We start from the raw sequence: 18,674 nt of genomic DNA, 5'->3' as shown, positions 1-18,674 counted from the left end.
AAAATAAGTAAAATAAATAAAAAACTTTAAAAAATTAGTAATAATAATAAAACTTAAAAATAAAATAAAATATTGGTTCACAAAAGACCCAACATAAAGGAAAAGAATATGTTAAGAAATCAGACCTAAAACAGGGGCACCTGGGTGGCCTAAAGGTCTGCCTTCGGCTTGGTCAAGTCCCAATTCCAGCTCCCTTCCCAGCAGGGAGTCTGATTCTCCCTCGCCCTCTACCCCCCAACTGATGCTCTTCTTCTCTCAAATAAATAAATAAAATCTTTTAAAAAATCAGAGCTAAAACAAATATTAGAAACACAGCTTAGCTCTTGAAAAACAGCTAGGGGCTAAGCCTCAACCACTATACTTAAAATAATTCAGCAGAGAGTCTCAAAACACTTTGTCATTCTAACCCATCTCCATCATCTTTTTCTTCCCCCTTTTTCTTTTTATTAAACATACCTAATATTTTAAATTTTTCAGTAATATTCAGCTATTTATCTACAAAATAACTTAGAGGCTTGATCATTTATTTTGGTAGGGCTGGGATATCTAACAAGTTAGAGACAAAGATAAATGAAGAAGAAAGTGTGTCATAAATTAAAATTCAGCAACAAATTATTTAACCTTTGACTACTGTGTGGAGTGTGGTTTTATAAATCAGTAAAATATTATTAACTTGTAATACCATAAAAGCATAGCTGTCTAGCACATCTCTACATACTTAAGAGTTTCCTTCATATTGTAAGAAAACAGTAGCAGCTCTTTATCCATAGTACCTCAAGAGGGAAATCCTTTATGCTGACATCTACAAAAGATTGGCAGTAATGAGGATCCATGTAAATCAAACTGTCATCTACAAGGACAAAACAGAAGACAAGTAATTCAAAAAACACCTTATTATTACACGGCTTACAATCCAATTTCTATGTAGAATAGCTGAAAAAAAACCTGGGAATAACAGCTTGCCAGACTGATATTCATTGACTGAAACATAGGTTTGCACAGGACAGATTAACTTTTGCATAATCAAATATGCTTGTATAAGCAGAATTTTTATAAAGTGATGAGACTGTCATTTAATTTTTGGTCATAAAATTACTTTCACAAACACACAATTATATTCTACAGTTTGCATATGAAAAATGTATTGCACTACTTTATCCTGACAGGAAGAACATATTGCTTGTCATTTTATCATCAACTAGCACCACTAAAACTGGTAAAAAGTAAATATGTAAATAGTAACTGCCAGAATGTGGCAGCAATGTCTTCTGAAGTTTAGTGAAACCAATAAATTATGCCTGTTTATGCAATAACAGAAATTAAACATACATTTTACAGAATCTAATTATGTTGTGGACCAAATGACAAATGAGTGGCTATGGTAGGACTGATGAATTTATAAGGTACTCATTTTGCTCTGTTAATCATTCTGTTTCCAAATGGTCCCAAATTAACTTTCCGACTTTTAAAAGAAAAAATAAAGAAATATGTTTTATTAAATCACTGACCTTGAAATCCAGCAAAGTAGTATGACTGTTTAGGTTTGCCACCAATAATACCCACACAATATTCAAGGCTTAAAATACCCTGCCAAAAAAAATTAATTCAGATTTAGAGTCAAGAGGAAAATGGTAATTATTCAAAACAACCAAACTTATATTAGCAGTATTAGTATGTATAGCAGTTTCCAAATTTCACCACCAGTTTTATGGTTAGTACATATGCTCCATATTTTAAAATCCTTTCATCTACCATACTATTTTCTATTTTCTTTAAATCACTCAACATTAACATGACTAAATCAACTGTTCTGATCAACATGTCATTCAACAACATTAACAACTACTGTGTGCCAGATAGAGAAATAAATAAGGTCAGCATTTAAAGGCAATAAAACTCCTGCCAGAGCCCAAGCACTTGGCCTTGCGGTTAGCTGATGCAGCCTTATCATGATCAATACAGTATTTTCATCACACTTTTTGAAATACTAGAAATAGTCCTTAGACCTTATTACTGTTTTCACTGAACATCAAGTCTTAGACTATAAATAATTTTCTAATCAACATTCACATGACACATTTTTTTATGTTATGTTAGTCACCATACAGTACATCATTATCACTTAACACATTTTATGCTATTTCATAAATTTATTGGAATAAACAAAGATGAAAATAATTTAATCCAAGGCAAATAATAATTGTTACTGTTTTTAATGTCAATTTACTCATCATAAAATAACAAGGATACTTCAATAAATTATTTAATGCATCCCTCAGCATCCACTTCTAAGTAGAATTCTATTTAAGTGGATCAAATAATTCTAAATCTTTTTTTAAAGATTATTTATTTTTGTGTTTTATTATTTATTTATTTGGGGGGGAAGGAAGAGGCTGAGAGGGAGAGAGAGAATCTGGAACATACTCCAAGCTGCGCACAAAGCCAGATATAGGGTTTGATCTCACAACCCTGAGATCATGACCTGGGCTGAAACTGAGAGCCCTACACTCAACTAACTGAGCCACCCTGGCACCCTGAGCCACCCCAATAATTCTGAACCTTTTAAAACACATGTCCAGTGGAATCATGTAAAGTCTTGCAATAGTTTAGCTTATATTATGCATATATATATCATATAAAGTTAGAAAACACTAATAATGATAAAATGCACATTATAAAACCACAAAGTATTAAATAATAAACTTTCTTTCTCTTAAACAACAGGATGTTTTGAAATCTAGAAGACATAAAAATAACAAGTACATGGGGCACCTGGGTGGCTCAGTCATTTAAGCATCCAACTCTTGGTTTCGGCTCTTGTCATGATCTAAGGGTTGTGAGATGGAGTCCAGCATTGGAGTCCACACTCAGCCGTGAGCCTCCTCCAGATTCTCTCTTTCCCTCTCCCTCTACCCCTCCCATGGATTTCTCTCTCTCTCAAAATAAATAAATCTTTAAAATTAATTAATTAATAAAAATACAAAGTATATGAACTAATGCTTTTTTCCCTTTAACAAGTAATCAAACCATAGAGTATTTTTTAAATTATTTTCTTAAAAATAATATGTGGTTGGGTACAGTCAGTTGAATGCCTGACTCTTGGTTTCCACTCAGGTTGTGATCTCAGTGTTGTGAAATGGAGCCCCACATTGAGCTTCATGCTCAGCACAGAGTCTGCTTGAGATTCTCTCTCTCTCTCTCCCTCCACCCCTCCCCACACATGCACACTCTCTAAAATAAATAAATAAAATAAATCTTTAAAAAATAATAATATGTGGGTTTTTCTGAAAATAAATAAATTGGGAAAAAAAATAATAATATGTGGTTATTTTTAAAACATAAATGTATTTTAAAAAGTAAAAATTGGGAGGGCCTGGATGGCTCAGTGGGTTAAGCATCCAACTCTTGATTTCAGCTCAGATTTTGATCACAGGGTCCTGAGTTCAAGCTCCACTTTGGGCTTCACACTTGGCATGGAGCCTACTTTAAAAAAGAAGTAAAAGTTTCCTGGGTGCCTGGCTGGCTCAGTTGGAAGAGCATGTGACTCTTGTTCTCAGGGTCATGAATTCAAGTCCCATATTGGGTGTTGAGATTACTTAAATAAACTAGCTTTTTTTAAAAAAAAAACTAACAATTTCCCAAAACCGCAACACTAAGAGCTCATCATTATTAATATTTGGGAAACACCTTCTTGAACTCGATCTATTTTACATACATTCACATAAAGATTTATTGAATACAGTCCTATGTATGTGGGAATCACACTACATATGCTGTTTTAACTTTAGTCACTCATTATATTATAAACATCTTTTTCTACCAATAAATACAGATGACTAGTATAATATCTAATGGCTGTAAAATACTCAATTTTATGAAAATAGCACAACATGCTTTAAAATCTCCATTATGAATATTTGTTTCCAGGTCCTCACTGTTATAAATGAACCTTTAGAGAAAACAACAACTTTGTACATTTTCAGTCATGTGAAAATATAGAGGTTTTTCTGGAAAGGAGAACTGCAACTAAAAAAGTTAAATATAATAAAGAACGCGTATTATAGGTTAAAATTTTAGAGCTAACAAATTAAAATGAAATTATACAGAAAATGAACAATAAAATATTATTATTCTATTTTTATTATTCCATTAATAGTCTATTATTCTGTTCCTTTCCCCTAAAATAAAAATCCTTAATTAGAGAGTGCCTTACTTCAAGTTGAAGCTGTCTGATCAGCTGACACACAATGTTTTCTGACAAAGACAGCCACCAGGAAGTGAAAGTTCTAAGTCCCTCATAGCCAAGAAAAGAAAAAAATATATAGCAGGAATCATCAGTGGCTCTCCTCAGCAAAAAAAGAATGACTCCAAGTAATGGAATAAAGACTTTGGTTCCTGACATCTATATTTCCTTTACAACAGACTAGAGCACATTTAGCAATAAACAGAAGCAGATTAGGAACTAGAATGCCATTACATATAAAAGACTGCACCTTTGGAAACCCGAAACACTTTTCAACTCCTAAAAAAGCTTCTTCACGGTTATCTAGTGGTGAGAATTTATTGAGCTGTACTCATGAAGCAATAAATAAGACTGAAGTAATCAGTCAAAAAGAAAAGTCCTAATTTGTCTTGCTGGAGAAGAACGTATTAGATTTTCCCCATCCCAGGTCCTTTAAAATATAAATAAATAAATACACAAACAAACTTCCTGAGCTAAGAGCTGATAAAGCACCACACCAAACTTCTTTCTACTCAGAGAATGTAGCAGGGGATGGTACCATCTCTGAAAGATTGGAATTACCTTGATTAATAAATTTGAAAAATAGAACTGAGTGGTGAATTGTAGAGAGTACAATGCACAATGGTTTGGCAGGAAAAAAGACAACTACTGACAAAGGAGGAGGAGAAAGTGGAAGGAGAGAGGGAGATGGAGTAGGAAGCATGGAATGGTGGTGGAGGAGGAGGTGAAGAAAGAGAAAGGGGAGCAGAGGAGGAAGAAGAAATGGAAGAGGAAGAAGATAATTCTTTTTTCAGGACTATCACTCTATTTTTTCACTTCCAAGTGAATGCCTCTTTACAAGTTATCATTTTGACTTTTGACCCAAGCAAACATAACACACAGCATATAACCTACTCTATTTAGCTATTTCAGCCATTTTTTGCTGATAACTGAAAAGTTAAAATGTATAAAATGTAAAAATTAAACAAAAATTACATTTTTAGAAGTCCATATTTTAGGAGCACCTGAATGGCTCAGTTGGTTGAGCACCCGACTCTTGGTTTTGGCTTAGGTTGTGATCTCGAGGTCGTGAGCCCACACTGGGTTCTGCACTTAGTAGGGAGTCTGCTTGAGATTCTCTCTCTCCCTCTGCCCCTACTCCCATTCATGCTAAATAAATAAATAAAATATTTTTTTAAAGTCCATATTTTAGGGAAAAATATGAAAATAACAAAAATTCTGGTCATTACCAATTTGTTATCTGAACTTAAACTTATGACTTGACTTCTCTCTTTTCTGTTTTATGAAGATAAGATAGTTCCCAGCTGTTGCGAAGGCAAAATGAGATATATCTGTATTAAAAGTGTTACACAAATATGAGAGGTAACAAGTATTTTTGAGCAACTCCTATATGCTAGGTACTGAGGATCACTCTTAACAGCTAACCATGGTTTGTTTCACTACACTTCAGGCTCCAGTGAATCATTCAAGAGCATGAGACAATCCTGCCATCTGATAAGAAATATTAATACCACCAAGTAGCAAAGCCCTCAGCTATATGAAACATGCCTTGAAGTCATCTGCAGCCCATTCTACCAGAAATGGGGGTTTGGCTAAAGGAGTCAATTTCAAGACTGTCTCAGTTTCTAATCTTTTCATGGTTATAGAAAAGACAGAGAATCCAGTTCAAACGTGATTACAACCTATTGAGACATGGCAACAGGCCAGAAGTCCCAAAACCTTCAATGGATTCGCTAGATGAAATGGCTCATAACTTCTCACATTCTACCATTAACTTTACTAAAGAGCCCACATGTTAGAAAGCAAACCCCACTTCTACCTAGGGAATTCATATGTTATCAATATAGTACAGTATTGGTATTATTAATAATAGGTATGCCTGCAGAATTTTAGTAACTATTACAAAAAGCCAATATACCAGCTAGAAAACTTCCGTATCCATGTATTGAAAACAACTGCTCTAGATTTTTAGAAACAGCACAATATACAGTGAGGATATATGTTTCACTCATATACACATGGACCACGATGCTTCATGTAGGGAGCAAACTGTTACTGAAACAGAAGAGACAAATTTCAAGATTACTATATGCTATAACACTCCGTTCAAAGAGGAATTCCATCTCTGGCCTTGAAAAGATGAGAACTTTATTAAAACTATGAAAATAATATAAATACTATAATCTTAACCAAAATTAAGTATTTCAAAAGTCAAAGTTTTGTGCAAAAAGCAGAATCAGACCTATAAACAGAGAGAAGGGACGTGGGGGAGATGGGCAAAATGAGTAAGAGTAATGGGAGATACAGGCTTCCAGTCGTGGAACGAATAAGTCACAGTCATAACAACAGACACAGCATAGGGCACCTGCGTGGCTCCGTTGGTTAAGCAACTGCCTTCAGCTCAGGTCATGATCTCAGGGTCCTGGGATCAAGCCCCGCATCAAGCTCCCTGCTCAGTGGGGAGCCTGCAGCAAGGAAGCTCCTTCTCCCTCTCCCTCTGCCCTCCTCCCTGCTTGTGCTCTCTCTCTCTCTCTCTCTCTTAAATGAATAAATAAAATCTTAAAAAAAGAAAAAATTAAAAGAAAAAAAAGACACAGCATAGGGAATATAGTCAATGATATGGTAAAAGCGTTAGCGTTGTATGATGACAATTGGTAGCTACCGGTGTGGTGAGTACAAGCATAACACAGAGAAGCTGAGTCACTATGTTGTGCATCGGAAACTAATATAACATTGTGTGTCAACTATACTCAAATTTTAAAAATTTATTTTAAGTTAAAGTTTTGTGACAAGTGAATGTCTTGTTGCCCAAAACAAGATAACATAATTAGACAGGTTCATCTGGAAAAAAGAATTATGTGTTCTCAAATAGAACAGATTTTTAACTGGCTAATATTAAAAAAACCAGGGTGGAATCTTCCCCCATACTATCTTCATCATTTCTGTCTATATAAAACAGTCATTCTACTTATTGACCTTTGGTGGCACAAGAAACAAGATAAGAGATAATACAGCAATAATAGAAAACTCAGTTTGTTTCAATCACTATCTCAAAATAGTTTAATGTGGGTTTTATAAATAAAGGTACATACTTTTAAACAATCACAAATAGGGATAATGGGAACTGTAGACACATTACATATTATGATTGTTCTGGCATCTATGTCTCTTTGATTAGCTACAAAAAGATTAAAAGGCTTTTTACTTGGTCATAGAACACCAAACCCTTTAAATCATATTTGATCTTATATTACTGAAATTTAAAAGCCAAGCTTTATATAACAATCCATTTCATAGAAAAAAGACTGCAAATCTTCTGTATTTTTCATATTAGCTAGCATTATGTTAAAAAAATTAGTTATTTCATACCTTTACAAAATCTAAGTAGTCAGTGTTGGTCTTTTCCCCACCAAGTCTAACGGGGATTAGAATAATAACGGCTTTGTCATCTGTATTATCAGAGGCCATGGAAGTGCACTGTTTATCAATTACGTCAGAACTGTAAACTGAGAAAAATATAATAAATATGTATTAAATTTTATAAAAATGATTTTCAGAAACATTTTTACTCTCATCCCTCCTCCCCATTGGCTAGTCATCTGATCTCCGATATCACTATCAAGGTCTCAATGAGTTAAAAAATGTCTACCTCATTTATATTCAGCAGATACTTATTGAGTAGCTACTATATGGTACCAAGGACTTCACCAGTGAGCAATATAGAGGAAAAACCCTGTCCGCATAGATCATATACTCTAATATAAGGAAACAGACAGTAAATTAGTAAAATGTAAGGTATGTCAGATGGTTTGGGGCCCCTGGGTGGCTCAGCTGGCTAAGCGTCTGCCTTCAGCTCAGGTCATGATCCCATCAGGCCCCATCAGGCTCCCTGCTCACTGGGCAGTCTGCTTCTCCCTCTCCCTCTGCAACCCCCTCCCACTTAGGCACACTCTCTCTATTTCAAATAAATAAACAAAATCTTTAAAAAAAAACAAAAAGATACATCAGATGGTAATGAGTGCTTTGAAGAAAAACACAGGGAGAAAGATGGATAGGAAATGCAGGCGTGGGGGGTGGGAGTTAAAATAAGGTGGGGAGGAGGGCCTTATGAGAAACCTAACAGTTAAGTCAAGACAAAGTAAGAAATCAGGAATGCCAGAACTTGGGGGAAGAGCATTCCAGGTATAAAGATCAATCAATGCAAATGCCTGAAGACAGAAGCATAACCAGCACATTCCAGGTACAAGAAGACTGTGTCTCTGGAGGGAAGTTAGCAAGGGGTAAAATAATAGGAAATAGGTTAGGAAATAAAGTAAAACACTGGGGGAGATTGAAGACAGATTGTGTGAACTCATTTTCTTTTTTAAGATTTTATTTATTTATTTGACAGAGGGCAGAGCAAGAGCAAAAGAGCACGAGTGAGGGTGAGTGGCAGAGGGAGAGGCAAGCAGATTTACCACTGAGCGGGGAGCCCAATGTGAGGCTCAATCCCAGGACTCTGGGGTCATGACCCGAGCCAAAGGTAGACATTTAACCGACTGAGCCCCCAGGTGCCCCAGAATGGGTGAACTCTTTCCAATTTTAGTGTATGTGCTGCCGAAGCAAGCACGAGACTGGGTGAACTCTTAAAGGCCATTGTAAAGACTGCAGTTTCTACTTTGAGTGACATAGCATGCCACTGAAGAGTTTAGAAAAGGAATGTCCTAATATGACTTACACTTTACTTGTGTTTCCTGTGTTGATAATAGACTGTAGGGACAAGGGCTGAAGCATATAGAACAGTTAGAAAATAGGGTGCCTGGGTGGCTCAGTAAGTTAAGCATCCAACTCTTGATTTTAGCTCAGGTCATGCTCTCAGGATCCTAAGATCAGGCCCTGTGTCAAGTTCCACAGACAGTGGGAAGTCTGCTTGAGATTCTCTCCCTGCCTCTCCCTCTGTCCCTCCCCCGTCATGCTCACATGCTCTCTCTCAAATAAATGAATCTAGAAAGCAAGGAAGGAAAGAGAAGGGGAGGAGGAAGGAAGGAAGAGTGGGATGAAGGGAGGGAGGGAGGGAGGAAGAGAAAGGAAGAAAGAACAAAAAAAAGAGATAAAGGAAGGGAGGGAGGGAGAGAGAAAGGAAGGAAGGACTTGCAGTAATCTATTATGAGATGATATTGGCTCAAACAAGGGCAGTAACTGTGAAGGTAGGGAACAGTCATGGGCTGGTCATTTGGAGCTGGTTTAAAGTGATCAGTAAATTAAAGAACTCCTTAATATGTTAAAGGCAAGATGGGAGAAGGGAAAAAAGGGAGTCAGAGATGATTTGAATGGTTTTGGTACAAGTAAGCAGAGTAAGAGACATACCATTTACAAGGACATACTATAGACAACCATAGGAGGGGGAAAAAAGAGGAGAATCAGGCATTCAGTTTTAGACATGCTAAGTCTCAGATACCTATTAAACATGCAAGCAGAGAGGATGAGTAGCAGTGATGGATATAAAAGCCTGGATTTGGTGAGAGGTCCTATAAATGTGGGAGTTGATAGCACACAGATGGTTCTGTAAAGCCATGAGACTAGGTGAATTCAAATCTGTGTACAGGAAAAAAGGTCTAAAGGCTGAGTGCAATTTTAGAGATCACCAAAGTAAGGAAAACCAGCAAAGAAGACTGAAGGAGTGGACAAGATAGAAGGAAAACCTGAAAAGCAGCATTCTAAAAACCAAGTAAACAAAACATTACAAGGAGGAAAAAGTGGTCGACTGTGTCAAAGGCTGCTGGTAAATTATGTAATGTGAGGACTGAGAAGTGATCCCTGGAATTTTAGCAAGATTAAATTATTGTAAGAGCAGTCTGGGTAGAGTGATGGGTGTTGACAGTCTAAGTGGAATACTTAAAGAGAAAATGGGGGGATTTTGTAGAACCATATACAGACAAAACTTTATTTTGTTTTGTTTAACAACTACAAAACAGCTTTCTTCAAACTCCCTGTTTGAAGAAAATCAAACTCTTCTGCTCTTGAACAGTTAGCTGATTAACAAATTCTGCTACTTGTGCCCGACTTCTTCCCTTTAAATTTCAAATTTAGTTTAAGAGCTACCAAATTCTTCTGTTCAGCAGTTTCCCTATCTCCCATAGTCAATCTAAACCAAAGGTACAAAAATGCAACAAGAGTTTTTTTCATGTCTCAATTCTATCATCTTACTTTTTCCAAACTACTCAGTAATGACTTCTAATTATAAACCTTTAAGTTCTCTCATTTTTCTGAGGCAGCACACACATGACCATCCCTATCTCTGACTCTTCTGAACTAATATATATACTTTAATCAAATGAGCTTCACCTGCAGAGAACAGACTGCTGGTTTCCAGAGGTAGCAGGGGGAAGAAGGTGAAGCGGGTAAAGGGATTCAAAAGGTACAAACTTCCAGCTACAAAATAAGTAAGTCAGGAGAATGTAATGTAGAGCATGGGGACTACAGTTCATAATACCTTGTTGTTATATTTGAAAGTTGCTAAGAGGGGCACATGGGTGGCTTAGTTGGTTGGGCATCTGCCTTCGGCTCAGGTCTCAGGTGGTGATCCTGGGATCCTGGGATCAAGCCCTATATCCAGCTCCCTGCTCAGTATGGAGTCTGCTTGTCCTTGTCCCACTCCTTTTCTCACTGCCCTTCCCTCCGTTTGTGTGCTCCCTCTCTCTCTCAAATAAATAAAATATTTTTTTTTAAGTTGCTAAGAGAGTAGATCTTAAAAGTATCACGAGAGAAAGATTTTTGTGACTACATATGGTGACAGATGTTAATCAGACTTACTGTGTGATCATTTTACAATATATACAAATAATGAGTCATTATATTATAGAGCTGAAACTATTATGTTATATGTCAATTATACCTAAATTAAAAAGTATAACCAAATAATAGATAATAAACATTAGAATTATATATATTCCTCACCTGTACAGTCTTGTGCAACATAAATAGTTATTCCTTGTAAATCAGGGTGTCTTGCTTCTTCAACTGCTTTTCTAAAAAATAACACATATCATCCTTTAAAAGCCTAACATTTTCAGTTAATAGTTAAAGGTTTAATTTAAGGGGAAAGAGCCATCATGTTTTTTGTTTTTTTTTTAACTTTCTTATTTAACCTATAGTGTCTGCTCTCAAAACTATTATCTGAATGACATCTAAATCAAGTCAATTCTTACACTAAATTACTCAAAGAACATTAAAATATAAGTTACAGGGACACCTCAGTTAAGACTTGGACTCAGTTTCAACTCAGGTCATGATCTTAGGGTCATGAGATCAAGGCCCAAATGCACTCATGCTCAGTGGGGAGTCTGCTGGAGATTCTTTTTCTCTCTCTCTCTCAAATAAATACATAAATCTTTTAAAATAAATAGATAAATAAATGCAAGCATGACTATTTTTCCCTTCACTCAAAAACCTAAGTAACCTGAACAAATGAATTTCCTGATTTTGAGTCTTAGAATTCTATAAGTAAAATTGCAAGCTGAAAAATATTTGAGTGAGTATTATGTTCTCAATGGCAAACATGATTTGAAAAAAGCCACAATAATAACTGTAAAGGGAAATTAGACAAATTGGAAAAATATAAATATTTTTATTTAACTGTATCTTTATAATTCTTTAATTTCACATGACTTATTATTTATGTTTGCATGTGTTAATTTAGAAGAGGGACTGGCAAACTATGGGCCATTGGCCAAATACAACCTGTGGCCTGCTTTTGTACAACCTGTAAGCTAAGAATGGTTTTTACAGTTTTGAAGGGTTATAAAACAAAAAAAGCAAAGAAAAGTAGGCAACAGAGCCCTTTATAGCCTGCAAAGCCTAAAATATTTACCATGAGGCCTTTTACAGAAAAAGTGTTCTGATCCCTGGTCAGAACATAGTATCTTGGAGAGTAGAAACTAGGCTTTTATAATTATGTCTTTAAAAATATCATACCAAGCAGGACTTGATATTATTATTAACAATCCATTTAATAACATTAGGCAAATACATTTCCATTTGTAAGCATCTGGCCTATAAAATATAAAAGCCTGTTAATATGCAAAAAATATAATAATTTCTAATTTATATATGATTTTAGATGGAGTAAACTTACTATAACATACTATATCTGGATGATACATTAATGATTCCATTTACAACAATGGAACACACAACAAATAAGACAATTTTTTTTAAAATCAAGCAATATCCAAACAAATGGCACATAAAAGGCTGAGGAACAGTGAAATTTGACTTTTGACTTTTTTCTAACTACTCTGAATGTCACAGACCCTTTACTTTTACTATGATATAATTATAATATTAATAGTCCCATACATTTACAATTCACAAGAATTTGATGTGTGCAAAGAAATGCTGAAAACATCAATTTTAGCTCTTGACATTTCATTACACTATCAGTACATTACAGCCCCCAGGTTACACTATTAAAAAAAAAAAAAACTATAATGTTATGTATGTTCCAAGGTTGAAAGAGTTGTTAGTTTTTAGAACATTCCAATAAGGTGGTCTAATTAAAACCTGGTTAGACACAAACCCTGGATATCTATACCAATGAATAAAAGAAAAATTTGTCATAGATAAATTAAATGCAACTAGAGTTGCAAGGTCTTGTTTTTTCCTTATTCGTAAATGCAAGCTTCCTTGTGAATATTCTCAAGCAGTAAGACTTTAAAACTGCCAATTTTATATATGCACTGCAAAAATCAGTATCTCTAAGCCTAAGGACCTCTGTCGTAAGATGAAAGATTTCAATACAATTTTACCTTAAAATATGAGCAACCACAGCTGGTCCATACCAATCTCCGGCTTTTTTCCCAGACTTCTTTCCATATTCTATTAGTTGATGTAAACCAAAGAGAGCCAAAGGGGAATCACCAAACCAAGAGATGATTTTCCTGTGATAAATTTCATTTCGCATTTCATGATCATCAGAATATCTTCTGATTGTTTCCTTCTGAGAAACTGTTGGGGTTTTGAGTTCTCCTTCCCCTGAAAGTGATGCTTCAAATGATGCAGTAAATTTTTTTACAGTGTTGGAAGTCCATGATTCAGAGTCTGAACTTTCAATGTTCAAAGCATCAGGCCACGTCCAAGCTATAGTGGTTCCAAAGCAAGGTGTTCAGATCTTTTAAATAGATTTTAACAATTCTACTAAAGTAAGTAGATAGCATTTAAAGTCAGACAGGTTACTAAACTAAAACAGTAAACTCAGAAGTAGGCAAATTTATAGAGAAAGAAAGTAGATTGTTTGCATATGGCAAGCAGGGTATTGGGAGTGACTGTCATAGGATAGGTTTCTTTTGGGGATGATGAAAATGTCCTAAAATTCAGTGATGGTGATGGTTGCAGAACCCTGGAAGCATACCAAAAACCACTGAATTGTTCACTTTAACTGAGTGACTTTATGTTATATAAATTATATCTCAGTAAAGCTTTGCGATATGTTAAACAAAAGTATTGAGATTAATTTTTAAAAAATAGTAAACTCAGGTACAAATAAGCAACTCCAGAAAATGCTTTTCTTTTTCTTTTCTTTTCTTTGACAGTGCTGAAATGGAATGAGGACATCTGTACTCCCTTACCAGTACTGTTTATCAGATATCCAGTCTTGACTACCCAAAGGCACAATAAACATAATCACTAACATTAATGAGAGAATAACTTCAGAAAGAGGATTCTGATTATATGTTAAAATATAAGTCTAACCATGGAAGTTTTAAATTTCTTTTTTTCTCAAACAATCCTTTCAAAATAATCATTGTTTACAGAGTAATATCAATTTTCTAGTAAATGAAAAGTTGATAAACAGAAGTCATTAAAGATCAAAGATCCCCCCCAAACCAACTATATTCACTACTTCACAGTTTTTATAAGACAGTTTCAAGCACACATGTAATTTTAGGTTAAAAAAATGAGTCACAGACTCAGAGAACTAATTAGGACTGTGAAAAATATCCCAATTCTTGCCAATGACTACACAAGACTACAAATAAATCCTCTCAGAGAAAGTTTAAAAATTCTTTTTCTTTGTATTATCCATACCACTCTTTAATAAACATTCTCTCTAAATAATCTCATCAATAATCCCTACAGAAAGGTTACCAAATATTTGCCATGCAATGCAGGGAAATTATTTAACACTTTAAAAATATGATAATACTTAGTAATAACCATATATGATAGGCTAAAATACCAAACTAAAATCTTCCTACAAATGTACAAATTATAAAAAAATGGACTAACAGAAATGGTCAGAAAGGTTTTTTTTTTAAATAGATATATGTAAGAAGTATCAATGATATTTTTGAGAGTCTAAAAGATGAAACATGATAACCTTAAGATGAAGCATGATAACCTTATTAAGAATATGCATAATCAAGTTAACTGATTATAATCATATTTGTAAAGATAAAAACATTTTAAAGCATTATTGATATGTAGAGAGAAAATAAAGAAATGGCTTAAATTTCTTTAGATTTAAATAATATACAAATATCAACTACCTGCTCAAAGTCACTGCTATTGACCTGCTCAAGATTTACTGAACTGGATATAATCCAGATAATTCAATCAAAAAAACTAAATAATAACAACAAAAAAAACCAAAGGCTACTAAAAACTCATACATGTAAGTCATAGACACCCTAGTTCAATAAAGATGGAATATGCTAGATTAGTTACAACCTTTAGAAGACATAAGGAAGTCAAGAAATCAACTATACAAAATTTTACACAGTTTTTTATAAGCTGGACTTCAAATTAAAAAAAAAGAACAGGTGAGCCTGGGTGGCTCAGTCAGTTAAGCCTCTGACTCTTGATTTTGGCTCAGGTCATGATCTCAGGGTTCTGAGATTGAGCCCCACATCAGGCTTTGCACTGGGCATGGAACCTGCTTAAGATTCTCCCTCTCCTTCTTCCTCTGTCCCTGGCTCCCCAAAACAAAAATTCCGTGCAAAAACAGATATTTTATTTACCTCTACCAAGAAAGTGTAGTATGAGTCCTTGAGCCAATAGCATCTGGCCAGTTCTTAATGTACAGCCCCAACCACAGTCTGTTGTCAAAGCCGAGCCTTCTATTTGAGGAAATTCTTCCCTATAGGTCAACCATATTCTTGAAATGAAATCTTTACGAAATTCTTCTACATTTCCCGCAATTACATGATCTTCTATTGTACATCCTGATCTTGCAGGTAACAGTTTATTCTCATCTACAAAATAAAAATATAAACTATAGTCTAAATATATGCAAAAAATGTCAATAATGGTATTATGTCCCCATTACTGTCCATTAGATATGGACTATATTATAATTTTTCTAATAGTTTTTTTTTTCAATTTAAATGAAGATAAATGTTATTCTGCCTAATCAGGCTATTATGAAAATCAAATGCGAATGGATGCTGAAATGTTTTGTACACTCTTGAACTAGCTAATAAACGGTATCATCAGTAACACTGTTAATAATAATATCCTATATTCCAAATATAATCAACTCTTTTATGAGGGGATAATATAAAAATACCTTTTCTTTTTGCCTCATTTGGCTGAGGTTATACATATTAGTGCTCTCTAAAATGAGATTTGCAAATAAAATATCATGGTTTGTCAATATGTAAGACTGAATATAATCACATAAACTCGTTCTTAAAATCAAATAAAAGGTGCACATTGTATTTATTGTCATGAATATTTATACTCAAATTATATAATCAAAACTAAGAAGCTGAAGAGTAAGAATATAAAATTCCTAACTATATAGTTATCCTTTCATGTTGAAATACAGTTTTTTAAAAACTGCTCTGACCCACATATATCATTTTAAAAAGCTTTTTCAAATTGATTACCTATAATACAATTTCTATGTGAAAACTGTGGTCACTGTTTGCCCAATAATTTACAAAATACTGAGGCTCAAATGAACTAACATTCCTTGATTACTCTCTCAAAACAAAAAAGAGAGAATATCTTAGTCACCTTTACAACCTCAGCATGCAGCACAGTGTCTAAAACAAGTAGATCCTAATAAATGTTGCTTGGTTTAGGTAGGTGGACAGGTGGATAGATAAATCTGCCTACAACTCTCAATTCCAAGGAGTTCAATTTCCAATGCCCTTCTGCAGGATGTTAAAACAGTTTTATCATGCTTTTATTCTTTATTCTTGCTGCACCTATCCTCCTTCAAGTTCGTTCTGAAAAAAATCACAGTCACCTGAACTTCATAATATTCAGCTTAACGAAGGTAACTTGTGGCATACAGATTCAATGACAATAAAAAGAATGACTACCAAACCCCCATGATCAATGAATTTCTCTCAATATTTGAAGTTAATTACAAATAGAAATGCCTAGAAATTTAACAAGGCCCTACAAATATGTCAAATATTTCTACTTTAGAAACATTTAAATTTGTTTGAAATCTGATACAACAGTACGTAACTCTCACACCCTCATCCTGTGGCTTGCCTAATCTCCTACCTTGATGAAGTGATTAATTCTTTATCCTTTTAAGATCTAGTCTTTAGGGCACCTGGGTGGCTCAGTCAGTTAAGTGGCTGCCTTCCGCTTAGGTCATGATCCCAGGGTCCTGGATCGAGTCCCACATTGGGCTCCCTATTCAGCGGGGAGTATGCTCCTCCCTCTGCCTTTGCTGCTCCCCCCGCTTGTACTCTCTCTCTGTGTCAAATAAACAAATAAAATCTTAAAAAAAAAAAAAAAAGATCTAGTCTCTAAATTTACTCTAAACATTTACTCTAAATTCACTCTAAATTTAAATTTTACAGGGCGCCCAGGTGACTCAGTCAGTTAAACCTTTGACTCTTGATTTTGGCTCATGTCATGTTCTTAGGGTCAGAAGATGAACCCTACTAGGGCTCCATGCTGGGCATGGAACCTGCTTAGGATTCTCCCTCTCTCTGCCCCTACCCCTCTCTGCCCCCGAAAAAAATTTACTCTAAATATTATTGGAAAATTGCCAATACTAAATGAACTTCATTGTCCTGTTGACTTTCCACTATAGTAATACTGCCCCTACTATTCCATTCTTTTACTGGCTTTTCTTTTCACAATCTTAATTAATCTATAATATTTATCTACATTTGCCTCCTTTCCAAATTTCAAATACACTAGAGGAGAAGGAATGCTTTCTTATGCACCCCTAAAGCTCCAGGACTTAGCAGAGAGTTCATTCAGTTAATAATGGATGCAATAAACATTTGTCAGGAACGTAAGATAAGTGGAACCAAAGGAAGAGGGGTTTTTATACTTTTGTTTTGCTTTTGTTTTTTATGATGGGAGAGATGTGAGAGCAGAGCTCTACAAAGCATGGGAAGTCTCAAAGAACCACAACAAAGAATGAAATGAAAGCTGATAAAGGAAACAGAAGAGAACTGTTATTAACATTGAGGGTTTTTTTTTTTTTTCCAGAGGACCTATGCATTATTTTATTCTGTTTTAGCATAAATATTTCACAAATTACATGCAATTATTAACAACATCAACACTAGCAAATTAATTACTGTCAATTCATATTAATAAAATTGCATTTTGTAATAAATAAAGTTAGTTTACTGGGCCCCATCAGTCTCAGAGGTATTCACATTTGTCAATTGTCCTCTACTTCAGGCTAAAACAAAAGTAATCAAATAACTAATTATTGTACTAAATGTAGCTCCACTTACACATCAATGAAAACTCACATTATTTATAACCCTTAGGACTGAATATTCAAATCTGTGTTGATTCCTATGCTAAGAAGAACTTTCCAGCCCTCTCCGTTTTTACCTGCTCTCTCAGCCCCCACGTCTGGTCACCTAAAGAGGGACAGGAAGGCACCTAAACCCTGGAGATGTTTCGGTGAATAGAGTCCAGAGCGGCTGCAGTGAGGAAGAACTCAAGCAAAGGTTACAGAACCTTCCAGAATGTGCCCGTCACCCGTGGCCATTTGCTCTCTTTCTTGAACTCGGTGCCACATAGTCCTCCTCTATCATTTTTCATTCTTACAAATGAAAAAAATTCCTTCTCCTTTAATAAAGGCTCCAAGGTTGTAGCTCAAGATTGCAACACCAATTTCATCTCCATGTATGTTTCAAAACCTGGTGAGTCGGCTCACCAGCATAAAATACAAACAAAAGCAACGAAAACTATCCACACAGCCCAGCACGGCACAGTTAAATCAGTCTTGGTTTCATCTGATGCTCACTCGCTCACAACAATATGGTGTCTTGGTAGTTCCATTTTAGAGGTGGAAAAACTGAGGCTACACAAGGCCTACTGACCTCATCTCCCCTGAGATGGTCAATGAACATCCCCGAGGTTCCTTCAAGGGAACAACAAACAACTAGAAGCTTCCATCCAGCCAGGCCAGATGCTGGCTTCTTCCCTAGGGATGCTCGGAGTGGGCTGAGAAGAC

General features: G+C 35.2%; 1 protein-coding gene across 2 annotated transcripts in view; it reads right to left on the bottom strand.

Moving 5' to 3' along the window:
* The window catches only part of ATG4C (autophagy related 4C cysteine peptidase), an 81,481-nt gene that overhangs the window by 21,166 nt on the left and 41,641 nt on the right, over positions 1-18,674 (bottom strand). For both annotated transcript variants that reach the window (XM_044238367.1, XM_044238368.1), the window contains exons 4-9: positions 15,241-15,474; positions 13,030-13,360; positions 11,180-11,250; positions 7,613-7,749; positions 1,509-1,587; positions 774-850 (exon numbers count right to left, since the gene is read on the bottom strand). In XM_044238367.1, coding sequence (XP_044094302.1) covers positions 774-850; positions 1,509-1,587; positions 7,613-7,749; positions 11,180-11,250; positions 13,030-13,360; positions 15,241-15,474 — 929 coding nt within the window. The remainder of the gene's footprint in view (positions 1-773; positions 851-1,508; positions 1,588-7,612; positions 7,750-11,179; positions 11,251-13,029; positions 13,361-15,240; positions 15,475-18,674) is intronic.

The sequence above is a fragment of the Neovison vison genome, chromosome 2 (genome assembly GCF_020171115.1).
Source record: "Neovison vison isolate M4711 chromosome 2, ASM_NN_V1, whole genome shotgun sequence".
NCBI classification, from domain to species: Eukaryota; Metazoa; Chordata; class Mammalia; order Carnivora; family Mustelidae; genus Neogale; species Neogale vison.
Note: the sequence above shows the minus strand (reverse complement) of the source record. Positions and strands in the feature narration are given on the sequence as shown.